Genomic DNA, 27,431 nt, shown 5'->3' with positions numbered 1-27,431 from the left:
CTTTTTTTAAACTTAATTGTTGTTTATTTGACGAAGAGAACAATTTTTTTCAAAAACGGTTTTAAGTTTACTAAACATGTCAGGTATATGTGAAGTCTAGCATAATAAAGTATTGCAACTCAAGGAAAATACTACTTTCTTTTATTGTAATTATAAAATTTTTGTTGCCAAATAGAAATTACAGATTAACTAGTAATTTTTCTGTGAACTCTACAAGTTTTATACTTTTAAAGTATTTTGTTGCAACTTGCCCTGTTCACTGTTGCAACTTGCCCCGATGCGGGGTAAGTTGCAACATTTTTTTTTTCTTTTTTGTTTCACTATTGCGGAATAACTAAGTTTTATAATACATTTATCAATGTTGGATTAATATGTCACTAAGATCTTTTTTATAACCCTGAAAAAAAAGTTTCAAAAATAATAAAGTTTAAGGAGATAAATGCAGTTTTTAATTTTTTTGCAACTAGCCCCGGTGTCCCCTACACCAGAATACCCATAATGAATTTAAAATATTTTCATGGGTTTGTTGGAATTCCGAATCTCAAAACTAGTTTAGACGTATTCCACAAGCGTGTGTGTGTGTGTGTGTGTGTGTGTGTGTGTGTGTGTGTGTGTGTGTGACCATTATTCTCTATGTTTTTTTTTTATTTTATATGTTATTGAAGTGCTTTGCCAGTTTGATAAAATATTGTATTTTTAGTAACCGATATGTAACTGTTTATATTTTATGAATTACAATTAATTATTTTAAAGTAGCATTTCGTAGTTTTGAAAATGCCCTCAAAAATTACAGGGCTGGATGTAAAGATGTTTTTACTCGAAAAAAGTGGTATAAGAAAGTAGCATCATGTTCCGATAAAGTTGAGTGTCAAAAGTTCCATAGCTTTTGGTGTTAAAAAATTTGGGTTTGATGGTGAATGTGAAAATAAAATCCTATAAATATAAATGTAAAAATATAACTTTAGCATAAATGTAGAGATATAACTTTAGCATAAAACAAGAATTTAATATTAAAATGTTTAAACATAACTTTTGGAAATATTTTCTTCACAACTATTAAAATTGACTTGGTTAAGCAGAATTAACTACCCAGTAGGCTCTGATGTAGTTCTCGCGTCGGTGCGATGTTAGTTTTAGGTTAGCGACTCTGCTAACACACAGTGGTCCAGAAATTTCACTTTTGAGGCAAAATTCATATATTTGCCGATTTTGAAGCTAAAATTTTCGGTGAATGTTCATTATACTCTGACCAACAATAACTATCATTGCAATGTTAGTTGTCATACCTCTAAAGGACACACCAATAACAGGAAACCAAGGACAAAGGAAATAACAAATAATAAACATGTGATACGTATTTCATATTTAATTTTCAACTTTCTATTAACTATAAATAGTCACCAGCATGTATGAAACATTTTTATTGAATGAATAATCATACATGTGCAGAACACCATGAACACATAGCGAATAGCTTACATTTAACGTACTTATTTTAACATAATCATTTTTGGAATACCTTTTAGCTAAATATTCTCTGGAGGACAAATTACACATTTATTACATCTTGATAGATTGCATAAACATGAAGAGTAGCACACCAAGGACAAAAAGTAGACAAACCATTTGACATAAGGACAACACCAAGGACAAAAAGCAGATACATGACAATATTTAAATTAATTTAATAATTTCCATGATTTATGGTACACTTACGAATATTATTGTGTAGAATAAACAAACTCTAAAATAACACATCAAGAACACGAAATAACATGTGACATTTTTGCATTTACATTTATTTTTAGATCTATATAATAAATCTTATTTCCATAATACTGATTTTAGTAGTTTGACTTTTTGGTCGATTAATAAACAAAATCATCAAAGACACATATTTTATAATTACCAAGACATGAATATTTTATCCATATGGTAGCACAACAAGATACTACAATTAAGAATACAATAAAGAATATAACTGTGTTAAGAAAATTACAAAAGAAGGTCTATTCTGCTGGAAGAGCAAGTTCCTTCTTTGATTCAGAACTTCACCTCATAGAAGTAATAAAGGGATCTGATGAGCAGAGTAATCTTCGCATTACATCTTCATTTGTAATTTTTCTAGAAAATTTTCTTGTAAAATGTTCTCTAAAATTTTTAACATCTTTATTTCTACTTTCCTGGGCTTCCTCAGATAAGAGGCCAATTGGAACTGGCTTGTCTCTTACAACCTGGTGTGAATGGACAATCATCTTTTGCACTCCAGCAGGCATAGGATACCATTTAAAATGTGCTACATCATGGCCTACTGTAATTATACGGCCTGATTTGTTGCATTTTCCGTAAAAAATTAGGTGGCCAGTTTTTTTACGGCTTATTTTTAAATTTTAAATTATGTATGAAAGGTTTCAACAACAACAACAATAACAATATATTTACCAGTGAATATTATACAAAGGTGTTGAATAAAATATTGAATTACAATATTGTAACAATTACTATATAAATATTTGCTTGCATGCATTGGTTTATGCTTTTATAGTCATTTAATATGTAATGTATTCTGAACTGATTAATATGTAAATGTATTCTGACTGATTGCCTGTTTCATTATATTCCATTAGAGAGTGGAATAATGAAAAAAAAACACAGACAGTCTATTATTATTACTGTATATAGGCGAACTGCTTTTTTATGCGATGTTATTTAAGTGGAGATAATTTCAATAATAAATGTAAGTGAATTTTATATTTAAAAATAACTGTGTTACATTTTTTTGATTTGTTTTAGTAATAAAATGATTAATAAATGTGTTGTTACAAACTGTAAAACTGGTTACTCTAATGATCCAAAAAAGTCAACATTTCATTTTCCTGAAGAATTTGATTTGCGAGAACGATGGATATACTTTATTAATAGAAAAGAATGGGTTCCATCAAAATATTCAGCTATTTGTATGAATCATATGATGACAAATTTATTAATTACGGAAAAAGATGCACCTTGAAATGGAATCTTCTTCCAGTTCCAACTATTTAAACCAATGAAATAAGTGGATTGTTGACTCTAAGGTTCCAAAGTTGCCCTGAAAAGAACCAACTTTGAGATATTTAGGAAAAGATGAGTTTGAAGATTTTCAAAGTGTTGATAAAATAATTAATCTTGATTCTTTGACAAAATAACATTCTCTGGCAGGCTTTACATTTAAAAAAATTCATGATAGTGTCGTTTATTATAAACTATGTTTTGATGAAAAATATGGCATACCAACTGTTTTTGAGTCAATAACTGTAATTAAAGATCTTTATGTTTCATTGTCATATAAAGGCTATCATATTTCTTTATCTGAATGGTTTCGTAGTGGTCATAATTGCAAATTAACAAACTGTAGTATGTTAGAAAATTTTCCTGTCTATATTAGAAATAAAGCCAATGATATGAATTTAATTTTGACAGAGTTAAATGAAATTAGATACTATTCTCCTCAAGGCAGACCTCCATATTCTGCATCCCTTATACGTTATGCACCAATTTTACGTCACACTTCAGCACAGTCTTATAAGTTATTGTTAGAACAACTACCTTTACCATCTTTTAGTTTATTTAGAAAAATCCAAAGTGATATAAATGCATATAAATGATATAAAGTGATATAAATGATATAAAGTGATATAAATGCATATAAATGATATAAAGTGATATAAATGCATATAAAGCTATAACAGTTTTGTTACAAAAACATTGTGTATCAAGTGATTATGTGCGTCTTGGGGATGAAATGTATTTGCAAAAAGCAGCCCGATATCAAAGTGGGAAATAAATTGGTGAAGATTCAGAAAGTAGTCTTTATAAAGGTGTTGTTGTTTTTATGATTGTAGGGCTTCAAAAAGCTATTCCTTATATTGTGAGATCATCAGCTGAAGTTTGCACAATAGGATCATGGTTGAAAAAAGAAATTGATGAGTGCATTACCTCACCAATCAGGTTTTAAAGTAAGAGCTATTGTTACAGATAATCATTCTACCAATGTTAATGCATTTTCAGAGTTACATAAATCCTATACCGGAGATGGAAAACTATTTATTTATCATCCAGCTTATAATGGAGTTTTAAAAACATATCTATTATATGATATAATCCATTTAATAAAAAATGTTAGAAATAACTTGGAAAACATTATGCAAGATATTGCATTGTTGTCTTCAGAGATATTAGAGTGTCAGCTTTCTGAAGATAGCATGGAAGTTGCTGTTACTATAGCAGGCTACATTGCTAAAAAAATTGAAAAAAAGATTAAAATGTCTATCTTGTGGACAAAAAATGGTTTCTACAGACCAAGATGTTCCTAATAACGAATCTCTGAAAATATTATCCAGAGGTGGAGTTATATGTCCAAGTCAATCCTTGTCTGATTTTATTTGTCATCTTTTTAGTATTCTAGATATTATTTCTCCTATTCTAATCAAACATTGCAGTTATTCTTTATCACTTAAAAGTTTTGCAGAACAAATTTTTAAGATTTATTATAGCAGTGTTGATTTTACATGCGAGTATCACCAAGAATGGGGAATTAAATATGGATCTCGAATCGTCATTAATATTTTTTATAATAATTTACAAAAAAAAAGCTACAGATTCTGTAAGAAAAGATCAGGTAAAAGAGTTTAAAAAAAGATAAAGAACTAATAGCTAGTGCTAATAAAATATTTTTTCTCAAATCCTTAATACATATAAAATTACAAACCTTTGTTTTTATTTCCTGATAAGAGTTGTAAGTAGTCTTTGCAATATGTAAGTTTGTTTTAGTATCATTTTGATACATAGCTATTTGAAAGCCTATTTCAGCATTTCATATGTTATTGGAATATACTGAAACAGGAAATCAGTTAGCGAAAAATATTGTACAGCATAATGTAATTACATGATAATAATCTTAGGTATTCCTCGACCATTTAAATAAAATAAACATTTGCCGTAAAGAAACTGGCCTCTTAATTTTTTCCGGAAAATGCAACAAATCAGGCCGTATAATAACAGTATGTCATGGCTACATATGTCTTAAATGTATCTTTGCAATATATTTCTAGTTTATCTGGATCAATTAGGTGCTTACAGGACAATACACAAAGAATAATGAAAAATCTTTTAACAAGATCTTATTAATTCCAAGTATTTCAGCAAACGTTTCATGGCTTCTAAATGCCCTTCTTGCTGTGCTTCCATCATTAGATGTACCAAAGCCACCTCATTTTGGTACATCAACAATAAGTCCGAGTGTATCTTTTATTTATTTTTTTCGATTTGCAACTATTTTTTTCTTTTCAGGAGTGTTTGCATGAAAAAATCCGCAATCATTGTATCCTGGTCTTCTTCTCTGTCCAATATGTAACAGACATTCAAAACAACAAATCCAGAGATGGAGAGTGTGAATTCCTAGGTCCAAAGACATCTGATTTGGTTGTCTATTGTAAGCCATTACAAAGTCATTCAGTTTTTTAGGATTTAATCCACATATATTGCAAACTTGATAAGAATCACTTAATGGAGAATGAAGAGTGGAAACTTTCTTCTCAATCATAGTACATTCTAACTTGTGCTTGACTTAAAATTAGTCTATGGTTGTTGCTCTGAGTTCAGTTGACATAAAAAAATCATATTCTGCTTTAACAACTTGCTGATTTTCTTTAACGTATTGTATTCGAACAGGACGACAATATTGGGTTGAGGATGTTTTCGGGTTATTCCATAAAATAACATTAGTCTCCTGTATTTTAAGTTGCACAGGTACTGTACACAAAAAAAACAGAGATTCATAAACAGACTGTCCAGATGAACCATCGAATCCAACTTTGCTTATAAGAAGAAGAGTATCGCAAAGCTCAGGTAGTTTCAATTTATCCATAACTTTCCAAATTCTGTTTGTAGTATGATCTATTATTCCTTAAAGATTCACAGAAGAACTGTAGCTTGATGTGACAATTCCGGAATCTGTAATGCAATTACTTTTAGCTTTCATAATAAAATTGTAGGCAGAGTATAACATACAACCTTTATCTAAAGCTCCTTGATGGATAGTTTGCTAGTCAGTCCTACTCATTCTACAGTCTAACATTAAATCTAAAGCTTCTTCTGCTGAGTAGCTTTTAGAGCATGGTATATTACCGGATCCATCAGTTTTACTTTCGATCAAATGTTTGATAACTTTGGCATCTTTAAATCGACCTTCTTTATTGAGATTAAGAATAAGGGCATGAAACAGACTTTCAGTGGTAACACCTAACTTTTCAGTTCTCAGAAGATCTTCTTTTCTTAGACCTTGTTGAGAGATCTTCATTGATTTTGAAGGTGCACCTCGTTGTACATTTTTTATCATAACTTGCTGTTGAGGTTCGTTTACAATAAATTCCATACTTAACCATTTCTCGTAACAATTTATAAACCTTCCCTTTTGTCTACCTGTCTCATTCCATTTCTTTTTAAAGTTTTTCATAAATTTTTCATTTAACCTCATCTGATTGTAGTTCGGATAACATTGAGAAATCAATATACAAACTTTGGTTTTTGCTTCCTTACTAATTAAACTTTCATATTTATTTTCATAATTTCCTTTAATTAAGTAATCGAAAATGTCTTTATTTCTCATATTTAAAATTAGTTTCACCGCTAAATAACTATTGAATATTGTTGTTTTGATTATTTTGTTTATTCGATTTTGTTTATTTGATTTTTTTATTTATGTTCTGTTTGGTCCGCTTTTCTTTTATATTCCACTATTCATTATTTATAATAAAAAGGTAGTAAACATACGGTTAATTGTGCCTTTTTTATAAAATTGCATATTCTGAATTATTTTATATTGATTTTCCATATTTTATAAAAATATTTAAAAAAAATGATTTATCTATGACATTATGGTGATTAAACTTTATATAATTTTTACAATTTCAATATGAACTCTTATTTGAAGCGTTGAAAAAATCAAAACAAAGATATTATCTAGTAGTTGATGCAGAAGCACAATGTTGATAACACAGCTTGCAACTTTTATACAGAAAGTAATGTTAAATATATCGTTGAAAATAAAAACTTTATTTTCAACGTCAATTTTATAGATGATTTGATGATGTATGTATAGACGATGATAATGCTAACATTAACTATAAGTAAGCATCAGATTTGTTTGAAGTTAAACATGGTGTAAATAAAGACGGTTTATTGCTTGGCAGTGCTCTACCAAGCAATAAAATATGACAATTAATTTCATGTTTAATTGTTGATAAGTCTGATATGATATATTATCTAGAGATCTAGCTGCATGGGCCACATGCAATAGATGCTCAAGGAAGAGAGTCAATGAACTTTTAAATAGTTTAAATGAAAATAGACGATCTAGTCGCCCATATGGTGGTAAAACTCGTGAAAAACTCATTGAAAAAAGCCTGGACACATATTTAAATAAATGTTTAACATATTTAAAGAAACTCTTGAATTTTTTTGGATTTTTTGTTTTTCAACTTATAACAAATTGGTTAAAGAGTTAAAAGAATTATTTAAATCTTCAACAATAGTCATTTATTTTAATTATCTTTTTATATGACAATCATACCCAGTAGGGGTGTTTGTTTTTCATCAATTTTGCTTTATTGACATGTATGCAAGCTAAAAAGATGGGCTTTTAGGAGTTACTTTTTGTTTTTTTTACATTTTTTACAAAACTATTTTTACACCTCGAGCCAACAAACAACATTTTTTACAACTTTTGAAATTCTTACGCAAATGGAATATCCGAAGTCCTGATTGTGCTACAGACATGTATATGACTTATTTCATACTTAAACATGTCTATACGATGGGTTAAAAAACTGAGTTCCTAACATTATTGGATCATCTTGTGCCAAATAAATTTTAAAATTTGCGCAAAAGGAACGCGAGCTCAATCAAACAACATCTAAAAAGTGTCAATTATGGTGCAAAGTGTTGTGACTGCGATAGAAATCTAAATATTTTTATACAAACTTCCTTAGAATATGTAAGATTTAAAATGTACTTATTTTAATTCTTAATTACAGCAGGAGCCCAGCTTCCCGGCCCCATTTTATCGGAGTAGGGCTACTATTTCCGCTCTCTACGTATTAAGTAGCCTTATAAGCTAATGTTTTACAAATAATATTGGAGTTATTTAGAATTAAAATTTCAACTTTCTAGTCGCCTTATTAAAGTGAAATGGTCGGAAAGGAGTAGGGATAACTAAGTCATGCGATTCTTGTTACTTAAAGGGTATTTGACATTTATTATTTTCTTTGTACTTGAGACATAAATAAAAAATATTTTGAAAATATGTGTGTTTAAGTTAAAAAAAGTTAAAGTAGGTTTTCAAGTTGTCCTATTCTCGGCCCTTTGCCTTGTAAACTTTAGTATCTTTTACAGTTTTAAAGCTGCTAGCCAGCTTGCTATCACTAGAGAGAGGCAACTAAATGTTCTAGAATATCAAAACTAGCCAAGACTCACAACCCACGTAATCCGCAAGGGTTGGTGGCACTTTGAAATGGATAAACTCTCCCTTAACTCTAATAAACCTAGAATTATTTTTCATTTCAAAATCCTAAGTTTTTGGTTGAGGGTGTTGCAACAGTTTTTTGGGAATCTCTTTATGTGATTAGGTACAGACTCATCAGAGTTGGTCAGAGCAAAGACAACTGTTGCAGAATCTAAGTACCAACTATGTTTTTTCATCTGCTAAAAACTATTGCTACTCCTGTTTTAGTTCTTTCCGGATGGGCCATCTGCCAAATGAAGTATTGGCACTGAAAAGATAGACTTTAAAAAGTCTATATTATAGATAAAATAATATTCAATAAATAAAAGATGCTTTTTTTTCCTGACATAACCTGGATTGCAGCAGTGTCTGATTTTGCAGCAGTCAAAAACCACGGAGCATGAAAAACTGACATAAAATTCGCCATCCTTTACCTCTGCGATCCTCACGTTATTCAGATTCAAAAGCTCCTTAATCTGATTGAGAAAATCTTAAGGTAATATATGTTCTAGGCCTTTAACCCTGCGTGATAAACTGCACCTGGCTTATGAATGTAGATTAGATTGATTTCTGGATCCAAGAATAAAAGGGCTAACTCAGCAGTTAATGAAAACCAGCTTTTTTTCTTTGACGTTTTATTTTAATATTATAGTTTATTATTTATTTTTATCATACTGATTCTCAATTTTTTTTTATTAGTCATGGCTTAAAACCTTTTAACTTAAAAAAAAACCTGATCGTTCTTAAAAATTCCAGTTTTGACAATTATCGTTTACTGATTCTTTACTTTCATTGCCGGTTTTTCTAACTAAGATACACGGTTAGATTGCTACTTAATGTGAGTGGTGCACACAGTTTGCAAAATCAACATCATTTCTCTTCTCCTTGAAACCTTTGAAGAGGACTTCTGGTCTGTTTCATAGCTAGAGCCATCCAAAAATGTTTTAAGAATTATTTCTAACACATGGTGTCTGCAAGCAAGCATCAACATAGGCTTTCCAATATGTTTCCTTAGACTAGATTAACTACAAGCTTGAAGTTTTATTTAATTCACTACTTACTTGTTATCTTCATATATATGTTATCAAAACTATCTGCGTCACGAATCATACCAGTATTATTTGCAGTAGTATCAAAGTAAAACAATTCTTACATGATCTGCAACATCAATTAGGTTTTGTTCCAGAAGTAACTCCTGGAGCACCGAGTAGATGATCATTCTCCCCTGTTTTTAAAACAATGCAGATCCTGTCAACTACTTTATTTTCGTGAGCTGGTTTTAAGCCCTAGAAATAATAAAACCTGAAAATTAGAAAATATATTTTATACACTTCACTATATTTTCGGCAACCTTGATTTACTTTCCATCGAAGCGTAGCTGGGCTGTTTTAGTACTATCTGCATCTTTGCCAGTAATATTGCTTTTCATTTGGAAAGCTGCTGTGTAAAAAAGTAATAGTTTACTTGGATCAAGTATTTTTAGTTCAAGTACCAAGTAAAAGTATACTTTGATCACTGCTTTTGTAATTAGCTTAATGAAAGTTGCAGTCATCTTAATGGCTAAAATATTCAAACCTACAGCAGCTCGGATAGTTTCCCTAATAACTTTTCTAATTTAAACTAATTTTTTTTAGAGACAGTAATAAGTCTTTTTTTCGGGTTCTTAAATTAGCTGCGTATTCATTCTCTGAGTCAGATTCTGAACTTGATTATGAAAATAAAAACGAAGTCGTTATTTGTACGCGCGTACAAATAATGAACCAATAATTTGTAACATTATTTGTACGCGGAAGTTACGTATTTATGACGTAATTTATTCGGTATTTATTTCAATTTAAATATCTAAGGTATTAACGAAAACTCAACACTCTCTTGCATTTGTAAGTATTATAATATTTTATTTACAACAACAACAACAAAAAGCAATATGTTTACCAGAAATATAGATGTTTTACGTAATGATGTTATAAGTTACAAAAAATGTATAAACAGTCTATATTCTGGATGGTTCACTCTCATATAGCTAAGCTAAATCGAGGAGAGCGACCATGAACAAAACTAAAACAATGCAAATAAACTAAATAATACACACACAGAAGGTTGCTAATAGTCAAAATTCATATTTATATCTTATGCATCTTCTATTGTGATATATCTTTTATCACCAGTGATACAACTGTTGTTTCTATTTATCTTGATGTAATAAGTAGTATGGTAGTGTCACAGTTATTGGCACCTTAACGCTATTTTTGATACTAATTTCTGCACAAAAATTTTTGTGCAGAAATTAGTATTAAAACAGCACGATTACATGAATCACAGTTCAGCCACAACTTTGATCTTATTTTCTCTTCATAATTTGCCTTGCACGCATAACAAACCCAATTTTTATCTTCTATGGATCCATTGACTTTATTTGTCAGCGTTTCTCTATGCTCTTGTGTAGATAAAGCATATACTAGACGTTTCTTTCGTTTATTTACAGGTTTATTTGATACAGGTACTTTAAGTACTTCTTCCAATACCAACATTGTTGCTTTACCTTGATCAAAGGAAACTTGAAAATTATCAGAAACTTCATCTATATCTGACCCAAAATCTATGAAATATTAATCAGAAAAAATATTTTAAAAATATATAAGGCGCTACTCAACTTTCGCACCCCCCTTTTTTTTATGATTGATTCTGATAGAGAATTTTATGCTGATTAAGAATCGTATAAAAACATAGGTCTCAAAATCAATGGAAAGTGCTCTAATCTGAAGTTGAAAGTACAAAAATATATGACAAATCCCTAATATTCGCCATCTTGAAAAGTGACTTATCTTCAATGAACTTTTTAAAGTTGCTATACCATGCCAAAAGGGACTCTTTGGTGACACTGGACCTACCTAAAAAGTGATGCTCTGATGTTTTAGACTTCAAATCAGGGTGCCTGTTTAGATATGCCCAAGTTCTTGAAGGGATTCCATTTTTAAATATAGCAGGATGTGAGCTTTTATGTAATATTTCTGAAATTATTATTAATGATTCATTTATTTTAAAAGGAAATCCTCTTCTTGCCATTTCAATAAGATATTTCTCACATGCTTCTTCTTTGTACAGTGGCAATATATGTGCTGGTCCCGGCCTACATATAAGGCTACTTATACCAGATAGTTTTGTTTGTAAAGTACTGCGAGGAACATTATACATTTTGGCAGCTGATTTGATAGACATATCAGATTTTTTAACTGAGTCTATCGCTCTCTGCATGCTACTGTTGTCATACTGCTTTCTTTTAACTTGTCTCCTAGACTCGCTTGATTTTAGTATTTAGACTGAAAAAGAAATTATAGAACTCAAAGTACCTCACAGAATTACTGTTAGTAATGACTTAAATGTAATTAATACCAATATTAAAAATATATGGTGCAACAAAAACCTAAACAATATCGCATTTTAAGAATTATGAACATATCCATTTGAAAATATTGTTGTGCCAATGTTTGAGTTGTTGTAAAAGATGCGAATGTATGGGAATTTTTTGGTAGAAATTCAATAATCCTGACTCTGCATGATAAATAGGCGATTTACAATACTTATGTTTTGACTCCATGATAGAAGGAAATATGTGAGGTGAGAATGAAATAAAGCATAGTATATAGATTTTAAAGTTTTTGTTGGTTGATACATACAAAAAAAAACTTTAAAATCTATATACTACCTTGCCATTCTGTCTTAGCTTTGACAAAATGGTAAGGGGTCTATTCAACTTATTAGATATATTGTTATAATGGTAAGTCCAGGCTAAGTTTGTATCTAGCTTTACACCTAAGAAGTTTACAAATTTTTTAAAATTGTTTGTGATGGCATAACATTTCTTCCATTCGTCCATGGTTAAGCCAATATATTTTTTATCAGGGTCGTTCTGTGAGGAAACAATGCATTTGTAAATAAGCATTTGACATTCATATTGCAGTCAATTGTTTGCTTTCAATTACAAGTTTTAGTATTTTTTTCTTTAAGAAATTCTTTTTTGTTAATCAATTCAAAGTTATGATCTTTTATAATTCTTTCAATATTTTTACTTTAATTTATACAATAGCCTTTCAGTTGTAAATTATATGGCGCATAATAGTAGAGAACATTATATTAGTTTAACATGTCTTAAGATGTTCTAGTTTGTAACCACATCGTAACAATCAAGTTATAGTATAACTATACACATATTATGTGTATATTAAAAATTATGGCCTTTTATAATTCTTTCAATATTTTTACTTTAATTGTGTTTCTATTAAAAATTTTGTGCAATTTATTAGAGGAAGGGAAATGTTTGTCTATTAATTTTATAAACGTTTCCCCAATATTTGTTGAAACATTTTTGCTGTACAGAGGGTGGAACTAAATTATATTTCTATTTCAAATTTTTGCAATTTTTGTTTCAAATTTTAGCTCAAAATTTTTAAATCCACTTTTTTAAGAGCATCTTCATACACACATTTAGAAGAGTTAAATATATTTTAATAGTAAAAGTTTTGAGTTGGTCTGCATACACACACATATATATTTGTATGCATATATATATATATATATATATATATATATATATATATATTATATATTATTCATATATAAAATATATTATATATATATATATATTTATATATGTATATATATATATATATATATATGTATGTATATATATGTATATATATATGTATGTATGTATATATGTATGTGTATATATATATATATATATATATATGTATATTTATATATGTATATATATATTTATATATGTATATATATATGTATATGTATATATATATATATATATATATATATATATATATATATATATATATATATATATATATATATATATATATGTATATATATATATATATATATGTATATATATATGTATATATATATGTATATATATATATATATATATATGTGTGTATATATATATATATATATATATATATATATATATATATATATATATATATATATATATATATATATATATATATATATATATATACAGGGCATGTGATTAAGAAAATCGTCAAGCGTGTTATATTGCGCTCGTAAAATTAGTAAAAATACAATGCCTTACATGAAGATGCAAGTAACCATGGTAACAATCATAATGTTGACCAGGGTTCGTTATAGTTTTTTATTCGCTTAGGTCTTTAAAAAATGTGAATATTAGAATTTATTAAGCTATATATCTTCTTTTTTTTTTTCTTTTTTTTTTTAATTACCAATTATAATTTCTTGGACCCATCAGATAAGTGCTAATATTTATATTTTAATTGAAATTTAACCTTGCGTTATATCTATTTTTATTATACTCCACTTCAACTTTTTTTTTTTTTTCTTTTTTCTTTTTCAAAGTTACCAATTATAATTTCTTGGACCTATCTGATAAGTGCTAATATTTATATTTTAATTGAAATTTAACCTTGTGTTATATCTATTTTTTACTCAACTTCTCATTACTTTCAGATATTCTACGATACCACGTGATACCATGATTGGTTTAAGATTATTATAATAACTTTTTTGTTATCAATTTTTACGACTACTATTAGTTAGACTATTTTCAGATTTGTTATATATTTTAATTCTAATATTACTTACTACATTTATTTATTTTTAATCAAATTTTATTAAATTTTTTATATAACTGATTTTAATTATCCTAAAAGTAAATGTTTTTTTTTTAGTTGTCATCGCTATATTAGTTTTCTTTACTGTTGAAACATGGTTTTAATTTAGCAAATTCATACGATATGAAATTTACTGCGTTAATCATTATTTAACAGTTATGAAGAAATTGGAATGCTGCCATCATCCCGATTTTTAAGGAGGAGAGCGCAAAACTAATTAAAACTTTTAGTTCTTCAGCGGAAAAACCAGAACAATCGCAGCCCAATATATTGATGAATTTGTATTTTATATTTTCAGAAAATATATCAAGTTAATTTATTTATTACTAACCCGTATTACGGGTTGCTTACTGCTAGTATGACATTAATACACTAATGATTATTTATGTCATATTAATAATAAAAATCCATAAATTTACAAAATAAAGGATTTTGTTATGAAATTAGAATTATCTGGCTTGATTCCTGCTTAACTTTAATGAAGTGATTTTAACGGATTTTTTTTTTCAACAACCTTATAACTCCTTTATTTTAATGAATATTAACTGCGCATAATTTGATGCACTAACATAATAGATGATTTTTTTAAACACTTTAATTTTCATATGTATGCTTATAAAATATTAGGAAGAAAAAAACCCAAACTTAAGTATGCTGAGAAGCGTTATGCTTTAAAAGAATCATGTAACTCCTTTGTTTCAGCTGATCGTTTGTTACTCTAAGGTGGCTTCCTAAAAAAATGCGGTGGCAAAAGACATCGGAGATCCAGGTTCGATTCCTGGTGAAATCCATGTGGAACTTTTTTTGTTTTAATAACGAATCAAATGTAAATAAACTATACTTAAGGTGGACGTTTATTTCAGGCACCCCTCTTTAGTAAGTAAAAAACGAGTCTAAGGTGAGATCAGTAATATTGAAAACAAAGGGTAAAACCCAGTGGGAGAGGGCAACAGCAAATTTTGTGCCCTTTTGCTAATTAAAGAAGTTTTTTATTTTAGCAAAACCTAGCGGTCAAATTTGGAAGATTTTGAGACGCCATTGACACGTTTTTTTTGGGGGTGACTCCGTCGCATCAATTACGGCCCTCAGGTCTTACTCAGGGCCAGTATATAAGGGGTGGCATGTGTGCATGGGCCCCCTCAGAATTTTTTGATGTTCCAGATAGAAGACTTTCCCACATCGTGCAAACTTAAGTTTGTTAATATGCCAAATGAGGTGGCCTTGCAAAAAATTTGGATGGCGGAGGCCTGGGAACAATAAGCCGTAAAGCGTTTGCCTCCCCCCTTCCCTACCCAAACGTGAGGGAAATATGTAGCAAAATTTTTAACTTTAACATCTAAAACTAAATTTAAATTTATCGACAGATTTTAATTCTCTTTTTTTGGGGGTCGGGAGGGTAAGCATTTTAAGGCATTTTTTTCACAGGCCTCCGCCATCCCGATATTTTGCAAGGCCTCCTCATTTGGCATAGGTATAAACAAACTTAAGTTAGGAGTTTGCACGATCAGTGAAAGTGTCCTATCTGGAACATCAAAAAATTCTGAGGGCGCCCATACATGTGTGTGCATAGAGGAAAACTATACCCTCTACTCGATATACCATACATCTTTTTATGTTGGCAGACTAGAATCTTTAGTCATGTAACTTTTCTATTGATTAGCTGGTTAATTGTGATAAATTAGAAAATCGAAGTACGTACTTTTTCAATTGAACCCTCCCCTCCCATACGCTTTTTGAAGACCTCCCCCCTATGAGCGTACGTACTTTATGGACGACCCCTTAGTAAGGTGATCAAAATATATCATGTTGAAATTAACAAAAATGTATAGTTTCTCTATTTAACCTTAAACAAATAAAGAAGAAATACATAAACATATCGTTTTTGATATTAAATAAATGAGACATTTATAGTTGCGATCAAACAAAAAAAAATTTCACCACTATCATTGAAAAAAATATGAAGGATCTCAGTTATGACAGTATATTTTTTATCTATTTTGTCATTTATTAAAATTGATTTTTGAGCGATCTATAAATGCAATTAACAAACGGTTTGAGGCATTAACTTGAGAAACTATTCACATTTCAAAGATAAGTTTAAAGTTTTCCCCAATTGCTATATACGATTTGAAATATTTAAAATTGTTTACGAACCGCCATGCGGGTCACTCGTCATTTAGAAACAAATTTTATGAACCGGCATACGGGTAACTCGTCACGAAAGGGTTAATGGGCAAAAGCAAACAATTTCAAAGTAAAGTGGATTCAGTGCGCGCGAAAATAAAATAACTTTTATAGTTTTCATTTTATTAACAAATCACCAAAAATATAACTCAATTATAAAATTAATTAAAAAAAAATGGATATATATAAAAAATATATATATATATATATATATAAAATAAAAGAAACATTTGTAGTAAAAGCTACACGATGCAACTTGCATCTTAGTAACAATGAATATAGTGTAACTTTCAAAAAAACGCACATAGTGCATATTTGAAATTACATTATAAACAGAGAATAATTTACATTCAAGCAACGATGAACACAACAACTTATATTTAAACATTTCTAAAAGTCAATTTATCTAAGAATTTAAAATGCTTTTTTAAAGTCGTCATTTTCTTTGCCTTCTGCAATAACTGTGATGGGCAAATAAGGTGTTTCAGTTTGACTTAAATAGTTGCTGGCATAAGCAAGACCGTTTTTACGTTCATCAATACTTGCTCCAGATCCTATCCAGCAATATACATGCTCACCAGTGTTGATAATATAAACTGAAAAAGATAAATATATCTAATTAATCTTCTGCTTATATAAAAACATTTACACACACACAGTTTTTTAATGAAAGAATTAAAACCATACCATCATCACTTGTAAGTTTATCTTTACTAATCTCTCCTTCCACAGGATCCATGTCTAGACTTCCATCAGCATCACTTACTCTGAAGTAAATAAATTTTATTTAACTATAAAATTATAAAATTAGATCACGTGGTTCATATTTTTAAAATTCGAAAAGTATTTTCCGGAAAACTGGAAGATATCCGGAAAACATTTTCCGTTATTTTTCTCCTTTATCTATCTCTTTCTCTATCTTTATCTCCTTAATCTATCAGCCCCATTATGGGGCGGTTTTAACAAATTGTAATATAGAAAGCGTAAAACACGCCTAACTAAAATATAATTAACGCTAAATACAACAACATTTGATAATTTATATTCATAAAATGCTTTAGAAGACACCATTGTCTCACTTTAACTTAAATTTTTACTGTACAAAATAGATTTCCAGAGTGCCAGAGTTCCAGAAAACAAAGAGAGACTTACGAATTTTTTTGGAAAAAATTCTGGAAATGACTTTCTTAGTTGTTTTTATTGTGTAAACCCACACGAAGTACATTTTGGTTTAAAGAAAAAAATTTATGAACTAATTCATGCTGTTTTTGTAACATCATCAAACAATATCACACTAATATAGATGATGATCCACTAAAATGGATGGGTATTATTTCATTATTTATTGACAAAACTTGATGAATTGATTGGATGGCAAAAATAGAATTAATAGTAAAAAGACAAACGTCCCTAAAAACTGAAACATAAAATAACTTTTTAAAATCAAAATTCTAGAACCATCAACACTGTTAAATTTTATAACCACTAACACTACAGCCAGTCTTCTGCGTTTGAAATTTAACGCCAGCGCACGAAAAAGCGCTGGTAGAATGGCCATTTTTAAGTTAGCCAGCGCGATTTAAAAAATTCATTTTTTTCTGCTATTAAAATTAAGATCAAAAGAATGCTTTGAATGATTACTAGATAAAATACCTAAAATAACTTTAAAAAAAGCAAAAAAAGGCATTTCATAAAAGTTCAACAAATGATCAAAAAAGTTTTGTTGCAATTTAAAACAAAACGCTTTTATTTTTTTGGCTAGCGCTTTTTCAAGCGCTTGCTAATTTTTTTACGAGCGTGTGGGGGAGCGCGAAAGCGCTGGCTGGACGGAGAAGACTGTGTAGCATGCAAAACAATGCATATGAAAAGTTAACTGCTAAAGTTGAGGTTAAATAAAATCATTTTGCAACAAATGGCAGCAACAATAGTTGACAGAAGTATTATTTGCAGTTTACATAGATCATCCAGACCATATTTTAAAAATTCAGAAAATTGTTCGGGTAAAATATCCGGAATATATATTCTTCTTAATTTAGCTTTTAGCTGAGTTTTTCTAACTTTATTTAAGCTATTCTTATTTTTGTGATGAGTGAAAAAGCTTAAAAAAATATATATTACAAAAATATATACTTAAACTTGTACGTATGGAAAACATTTTGGATATTCAGAAAAACTTAAAGTTAAGAAAAATATCCGGAATTCCAGAAACATCAGGAAAAGGCAATCCCTGAGTTTAACTTTAAACACTATACACAAGAAATATACATTTTTCTCTTTTTTGAATTTGCAATCTAGCATTAAAATTAAAAAAAAAACCTGCAAAACTTAGTGCATTAAATTTTATGTTTCTCAGTTTTGTGGCTCTTAATTTTAAAAACAAACTTTCATAAACTTTAATTTTGAGAACTTTCATTTTAATTATAATAATATCAGAAACAAAAACTCAAAATTTAACATAGACACAACTGAAAAATTTTCAACAAAAATAAATGTAAACCAAATCTTGACATTTTGTTTTAAAAAATGAAATTTTTATGTTCAAGTTAGCTTTTTTAGTCAAGGGGGTTACTACAGTTAAGGAGGTATTTTTTTTTTACATCTTTTTTTTTTGTATTCAAAACTCTCATAACTCTTTAACTTCAAAACATGACCGTGAACCAGACCATTGCATGGAAAACAAGTTAAGTGCAACACTACCAGGGACGTAGGGTGGGGATCAAACTCTCGCCTACAGAGCAAGCTCTCTATAACTAAATCAATACCACAGTTTCATTAAGTTATAAAAAATACTTTCAAAGTTTGGCTTTAATGTAAAGTTAATAAACTTGATTAACTTTACAAAAAAAAAAATTTTTTTGAAAAGAAAAAAAACAAACAATTTTTGATTGGCAACGTTTTTATCATGCAAAATTTTTTATAAAAATTTAATTAGTAATCGTAGAAAAAATTTAAATTAGTAATCGTAGAGCAATGTGATTTACTGTACAACTTTTGTACACCAAAAACAAAAAAAATTTGTTATAAATTGGGGTTTTTCTGGACATACACCTGATGTACATTGAAGTTCAGAACTGAAGTACACTGAGGTAGAATTGAAGTACACTGAAGTTCAGAATAAATATCTGTGCATACTAAGCCCTGCATAAAACGTTATTAATTATATATGACTGAATACATATATGTCATGCAAGGGCCTCAGTAGTGCATTGACAGAGAGTTTGGGTAGGTACTATTTAGGTACAAATATGTTATGGTAAAAAAAAAAAGGTTTCCCCTTCTTAAAAAACTGTCTTGATTTACATAGGCATTTTGAAACTTATACATATATATAAATACACTCATATATAATATATATAAATATACTTATATATATATATATATATATAAATATACATATAAATAAATATATATACATATAAACAAATATATATATACATATAAATAAATATATATATACATATAAATAAATATATAAATATATAAATATATATATAAATATATATATATATATATATATAAATATAAATAAATAAATAAATATATATATATATATATATATATATATATATATATAAATATATATATACATATATATATACACAGTACTGTGACTAAGTTTTAGACCACTTGTATAATTAGACATATTTACAATTTAAAGCGTACTTAAGTTTAATAATATATAAGAAAAGTTGAAAGAATATATTATTTTGAATAAATAAACAAATTTGATGAGGAAACATGAAGGATTTGTTTGTTTATTTATTAAAACGATGTGTCATAACAACTACATCCAAAACAGGATATTCGAAGAATGCTGTGACAGAAATCATTAAAAAGTTTAGAGAAATCGGCTCCCTTGAAGATAGAAAGAAAAGTGGTAGACCTCTTAAGCTAACAAAAGATGACAAATACTTAAAAACCCTATCTTTAAGAAATACAAAAAAAACATCAACCGAGCTGGCAAAAGACATTAAGACAGCAACTGGGAAGAATGTCAGCTCTTCTTTTATTCGACGGCACCTACTTAAATCGGGATTAAGTGGGTGTGTTGCAATTCAAAAACCATTATTACAGTGTGGCAATAAAGAAAAATGACTTAAATATGCAAAACAACACAAAAATTGGGCCCAGGAAATGTTTAATTAGGTTCTGTACACTGATGAGTCCAAATTCCAAATTTTTGGAACGAAAGGACGCCAATATGTTTGAAGAAGAATTGAAGAAGCCTATCAGCCCAAGTGTTTACAAGTTTGGGGTTGTTTATCTTCATCTAGAGTAGGTGATTTGATCAAAATAGGGGGGGGGGGCAACTCACCAGGGAACATTATGTGGATATTATAAGGCACCATTGCTGTATCATCCGGAATGAAACTAATAGGTCATAATTTTATTCTGCAGCAGGACAATGACCCAAAACATTGTTCCCGAGTGGCAAAAAATTATTTAAATGAAATGGCAGAGGAAGGAGTACTGGAATTGATGACCTGGCCTCCCCAGAGTCCAGTTTTGAATATAATTGAGCATGTTTGGGATTACCTGGACAGAAAGAAGTTCGAACATGCTCCCTGAAATGCTGAAGAATGTTTTGAAGTACTTCAAAGAGAATGGCACAACATACCCTAGGATTTTATAACTAACTTGTATGAATCTATTCCCCGGCGAATATCAGCTGGGATTGAGGCAAAAGGAGGACATAGTAAATATTAGGAGTTTTTTATGAAGTTTGACATTAAAAAGTTTGTAATTGTTCCATATTTTGTGTGAAATACATGTGTTTTAATAAGTTTATAATTTAGAACTATAAACTTAAATATTAGAGAAGAATTCTCCGATATTTTTTGAAAAAATGTAAGTGGTATAAAACTTATTTACAGTACTGTATATATTTAAAAAAGTGTATAAAAAAATCAAATAAAGTTACCTAAACATCTTTCGTTCACCATGACATTTTTCTTTCTATTGTAAGAATAAAATAATATGTTAATAAAATTTTATTTTCATGATTAATAATGCAAAACAGAGAAATAAATTGAATTATTAATTACAGTTCAGTGGTGTAATTAAAATGGTTGTCAAGCAATATAGAACAACTAGTCCTCTAAAGTTACAAACGAAATTTAAAAAAAAAAAACTACCCAATTGCCTGGCAGGGCAAGCAGATAATTATTAATTACAAAAAAGTAATAAACCGTATTTTTTTAGATTTGCATGAATGCCACCAATATTTTAAAAGACTCTAAGATTTTTCAGCAGGACTACACTCCAAAAACTTCAAAGGTGCTTCAATGGGATGTCCAGCCCCTGACAATATTTACCGGATATAGTTTCTTTCAACTATCACTTGTTCATATTAATGATTCATGGTCTGATCAAACAACACTTCAGCTTTTACAAATAAGAAACTTGGATCAATTCTGAGACCACCTTTTAAAACATTTTAAAACTAAATCTATAACCTGCTTGAAAGATTGGGAAAAGTTGTAGCTAACGATAGAAAATATTTTTTTTTAAACACGTTGTACCTGAATAAAGTACCAAAATTACAGAAAGAACAAAAAAATTTCAAAACTTTTTTGAACCCCCAATAATATGGTTTGGTTAAAAAAAAAAAATTGTAAATGTATAAGAAATGGTAAAAACTATTTTAGAAAGGCTAAAAATATCTAAATGCATCAATAACTTAAGCCTCATTTTGTCCACGTCATACTTCTGTCATGTCATATTTTATCATGTCATATAAAATATTAACTATAGATCTATATGTACCTTTTTACTTTCACCATCTTTTAAGAGCATTAAAGCTGGATGTTCATTGGATATCGCATTTTCCTCCAATGTTTCAACTCTAGCTTTTCCACGAGTACCTTTGAGTCTTGCAATTTCTTGAGCAGCTTTGAATTTTTCATCATGACTGCATTTTGAACCATTGTACTAATAAAAAATAGATTTTAATATATGTGTGGGTGTGTGTGTACAAGAGTATATATTTTTCAAATATATGTAAAACAATGTATAATTTATAAAATGCAAACTTTAATACCTGAGGATAAATATAAATTTTATATATATTATAGTTATTAATTATCTGAATATATGATACTGTAATAACATGTTGAATGGCAATCAATTTTTGAAAAATGAAAAAATAACATAAAATAAAATTTTTAAAAAAGCAAATTATAAAAACTGATAAAATTATAGCTTTTTGAAAAGTAAAACATTACAAATTAGAAAAGCAATAGAAAAGCATGCAAAAGCAGAGAATATAAAAAATAAAAAAGTTTTAAAAAATGAAGCAATGCAAATAGCTAGAATGTCTTATTTAAAATCATATTGTAAGTTTTATCTTTGTGACATTAATTAAACAACATATTCTTAAATAATAACATGATTTCAAAACCTCTTCTTTAAATAGATCTTAATTTAGAAATCACATAATCTCATACAACCAATCAAACATGCTTCAACAACAATTACAAATATTTAAACAGACTTGCCACATAGCTACCACAAAAAAAGAAAAAAAAAACAAAAACAATTGTAAACAGAAGCATACTAAAGAAGCAAAAAAACCCTGCATAAGCGTGAATGCTAAAAATGTACAAATGTATTATAAAATTAACTGGATATTCATTTTACCTGGTAAATTTTTTCTCCTGCATCAATAATAAATACATCATCTGATGTCAAGTTGCCTCGTTTCAATCCTATCTGGGTACATGAGATATTCCTGCCTTCCTTTTTGACATGGAATAATCTTGGAACATAAACTTCAGGTAAAACTCTTCGAAAACCAGAATCAGCACCTCCTTTCAGTAGGATAAATGCTAAAAAATAAAAAAGTATTAACTGAAAAACATTATATTTTATACATAATATTATCTGTTATATTATATATATATATATATATATATATATATATATATATATATACATATATATATATATATATATATATATATATATATATATATATATATATATATATATATATATATATATATATATATATATATATATATATATATATTTAAGAACATTTTAAATTAGTTGGTAAAGAAATTACTTGGGAAGTACTTCTTGAAGAGACAAGATTCATAACCTTGAACTTCACGATGTTGAATGGGTTTGTCATCTAAATATGTATCAAGCTCTACTGTTTTGTATGCAGCAGTAGCATACTCATCTTGTGTTGAGTATTCTCCAATCCAGAAGTGAACATCATACTTAAGTTCTTCTTCATCTTTATATGTATTTAAGATAATGTATGAATCGCCAGTAAAAAATTCTCCATACTGCTCTTTTTCCCAATGTGTAACCTTAATTAAATAATAAATAAATGAGTCTTAACTAAACCAAGAAACTGTGGTTTAGTAAAGATAAAAAATGGACAAAATATGAAAGATGCAAGTCTTCCATATTCTATATTAATTAAATTTAAATTTTTTACATATAATTTATAATAACACACAAACTAGGTTGAGTTATAACTGATAAATTTTTAACAAGTGTTGGTGTGAAACATTTTCCAGCATATTTGCATATATAATAAAACATAAATCATTTATTTTTTACATTTTTATAACATTTTAGACATGCTTTGGTCCTGTAAAAAAAGATGATTTTACGTAAATCCAATTTTTTTTTTCAAGTTAGAAAAAAAAAAACATTAAATTTTTTATCTTGAAAATTTCAACTTATTGCAGAAAGAGCAATAAACTTCCGTTGGAAAGTTTTACTTTTGTTTAGATTTACTGATTTTTAATGACATTGTTTAAAATTTTACAAAAAATGGCATTTTAAAGCAGTTTATTTATATTGATTTTTTTATTTTTCAGTTAAATCTTTTTTTAATTATTTTTTTAATAAACTATCCACTCCAGCTTGAAGCAACTTAATGCCAAAAATTGCTTGTACCTAATGTATATGTATGAATATATATATATATACTCCTTGTCAGCGTTTAGGGGGAAATGTTTTTTTTATTCTCATAAAGTTTTTTTTTACTTTATTTCTACTATTTTATCATATTTGTAATTTTTTTTTATTTCTATTTTTATTTACACATATTTAAATTTATTATTTTATTATAAAAATATATTTTTTATATTTATTTATTTTTTTAAATTTATTTATTATATAATATATTTATATTTTTTTTATTTTTTTTTTTTTATAAAAACGATTAATTACAGTATTATAACCATTTTTAAACCTTGCCCTAACCTTAACCTAAGCCTGACCTTGATGCTGCCCTAACCAAACTCTCAGTTGATGTAGCAGCACTCCATTGCGAGTCAGGTTATTTGATAATTGATGTATGTACTTTTCACTTTGTATAAATATTGCATGGGTGCACAAAAATGTCCACGATAATACTAATGTCCCCCGTAAACATGTTTTTTTTAAATCTAACCCCTTAAGTGATACTATAGGTGTATATATATATATATATATATATATATATATATATATATATATATATATATATATATATATATATATATATATATATATATATAGGGTTGCCAGACATTCGGCTTTTACGGAGGAGAATACAGCGCCAAACTTACAAAAATAAATTTTTATACTGAGTTCTCCTTTGTCAAAGCCGGACATCTGGCAACCCTATATATATATATATATATATATATATATATATATATATATATATATATATATATATATATATATATATATATATATATATATATATATATATATATATATTTATAAAACAATAAATGCATGTTTAGATAAGTCCTGTGACGTTACACTGAAATAGCCTGCTGGCGGAAGCTTCAGTACATACATCAACAATCTTATAGCCTGCTGCCACAAAAGAGTGCCGCTACATTAACTGAATGTTTGGCATGGGGCATCAATCTTTTCTTTCATTTTCTTGCTTTTTTTTCCTTCTTTTTCTGAAAAAGCTGTACGCTATAAAGATAAGCAAAATTAGTAAGCATATTATTATCTAAACACACATTTTTATATATATATATATATATATATATATATATATATATATATATATATATATATATATATATATATATATATATATATATATATATTTACAGACAATGTATCTATAGGTAATGTTAACAGGTAATGTTTTTTTACGTTATACTAAAAGAATAGGTGTATAATAAAACTTTGTAGCTTTTTGTTTTTATTTGCTATAACTTATAAAAAAAAATTTAACAGATTTTATTTAATAATATTAGCAAAAATGACATTAGTGTCATTATGTAAAATAATAACTTTATGTATTTTTTAGTAATATTTCGAGACCAATAGACGCTCTCATCATCAGACTTTAAAAATATTAATCGTTTTATAGTCTGATGATGAGACCGTCTATCGGTCTTGAAATATTACTAAAAAAACAAATAAAATAATGTCTCCAAAAAATTTAGTATAACATTCAATCAAGATGTCTTTAAAACAAAAAAATAACTTTCATTAATGATAATTACTTTAGTATTAGTATTGTTATTATTATCATTATTATAACAATTTTTTTACATATTAATGTCAAAAACGATTTTATTCACAAGATCTTACTAACTTTGAACTTGACAATTCTCCATATTTGAAGTCCAACTTTTTGCCCCGCACCGTGCCATGCTGGTTCTGATTCAGCAGACTCTTTTTTCACCTAATAAGTAAAAATTATTTAAATTTGTCAACAAATTGTTTTATTTTCAGCTCTAACAATATAAAATAAAAATAAAATTAACCTTTTTCTCTGTATCACTGCCAAACAAGGCCATGTTTGAGTCTTTCCAGTCATATTTCTTAGCTTTCTGCATTTTTTCAAGCTTCGGCAGTGGACAGTCCTAACTTTAGAGTAAGTAACTAGAAAGTGGCACTCCTTTAGTTAAAAAAAAATATATTTGAAAATAACACTTAGTCTTGATAAATATTTATCACCATAAAAGGTTTTAAAGGATTTAAAGACAAAAGACACTTATAAAAATAATTGGGTGATATTGTTACGTCCAATCAGTGTAAGTTTCATGACGTACAGTTTTTAAAGTTGTCTCTCCTCCTTTACGAAATTGTTGCAAAAAACTAACTTTTTTTATTTACAAGGTTTCCTATTATAAAAGTGGTTTTTAAATTAGAATTCATCCTACTCTTTAAATAAAAAAGTTTGAACTTTTTGCTTTTACCATGTAAAAAATGGTTTAATGAACTTCTGGTCGCAGATAAGTCGTAGTCATTTTATTACCATTATTAGCCCATAAAAAAAACGTGTCAATGTTTTCCAACCTACTTTAAAAGTTTAACAAGTGGTTATTAAATGGATTAAATGGTTGGCAAAGCAACTAAGCAGCGACAACAACAACAATTGCTGCTTCATTTTAAATTTTTCTTTTTTTTTTACAAGTCTATGCTTAGTTTCATCCGAGTGTCTGAATTTAATTTAAATTGGTTCCCGTAAAAAGAGATTACCTCGCGCGTCTTTTTAAGCTTTAAATTGAATGTAACAGCTTCCAAGAATTTTTTTTATCTTACAAATTTTCATTGAAAAAAAAGACGCTATCATTTGTCTGATTTAATAACCTCGATGACGGATTTGTTAAAAACATAACGACGATGGAATTTTTAGTAACACCCTCTGCGTTATTACTACTAAATTATGTTATTGTTATTAACGTGTATTACTTATAAAGAAAAATAAAATACCATGATTCAAAAATTTAAAAATAGCAACAATAATAAATAAATATTAAAGTAAAATAAAATAAATCAGTAAAGTTATTCAAATCGAGTTTAACGTTTCATTTTAATTTAGATTCATCGCTTTATTTATTATTATTATTATTATTATTACTATTATTATTATTGTTATTATTATTATTGTTATTATTATTATTGTTATTATTATTGTTGTTATTATTGCTATTATTATTGTTATTATTATTATTATTTTAATTTTTGCAAAAGCTGAGAATTTACCTGCTTTAATCTAACCAAAAAAGTTTTTGAAAAAAAAGTTTAAATTTTAACAGCTGAAATAATACCTGCTT

The 27,431-nt window shown here is 28.0% G+C and overlaps 1 protein-coding gene and 1 long non-coding RNA gene across 2 annotated transcripts; one reads left to right on the top strand and one right to left on the bottom strand.

Moving 5' to 3' along the window:
* Positions 1 to 10,365: 10,365 nt before the first annotated feature.
* Positions 10,366 to 14,528, top strand: LOC136078170 (uncharacterized). The gene is made up of 2 exons (XR_010637587.1): positions 10,366 to 10,419; positions 14,263 to 14,528. It is a non-coding gene; the product is annotated as an uncharacterized LOC136078170 (long non-coding RNA).
* A 1,967-nt stretch (positions 14,529 to 16,495) lies between these two features.
* LOC100210716 (gelsolin-like protein 1) lies at positions 16,496 to 26,294 on the bottom strand. Its single transcript, XM_065793293.1, has 8 exons — positions 26,136 to 26,294; positions 25,964 to 26,053; positions 23,456 to 23,708; positions 23,029 to 23,216; positions 22,156 to 22,320; positions 21,311 to 21,345; positions 17,077 to 17,156; positions 16,496 to 16,985 (listed from the first exon to the last, which is right to left on the bottom strand). The coding sequence occupies exons 1-8, from the start codon at positions 26,205 to 26,207 to the stop codon at positions 16,804 to 16,806; spliced, it is 1,065 nt and encodes a 354-aa protein (XP_065649365.1). The 5' UTR covers positions 26,208 to 26,294; the 3' UTR covers positions 16,496 to 16,803.
* Positions 26,295 to 27,431: the final 1,137 nt, after the last annotated feature.

Source organism: Hydra vulgaris, chromosome 03, assembly GCF_038396675.1.
Source record: "Hydra vulgaris chromosome 03, alternate assembly HydraT2T_AEP".
Classification (NCBI taxonomy): Eukaryota; Metazoa; Cnidaria; class Hydrozoa; order Anthoathecata; family Hydridae; genus Hydra; species Hydra vulgaris.
This window is presented reverse-complemented; position numbering and strand designations above follow the sequence as displayed.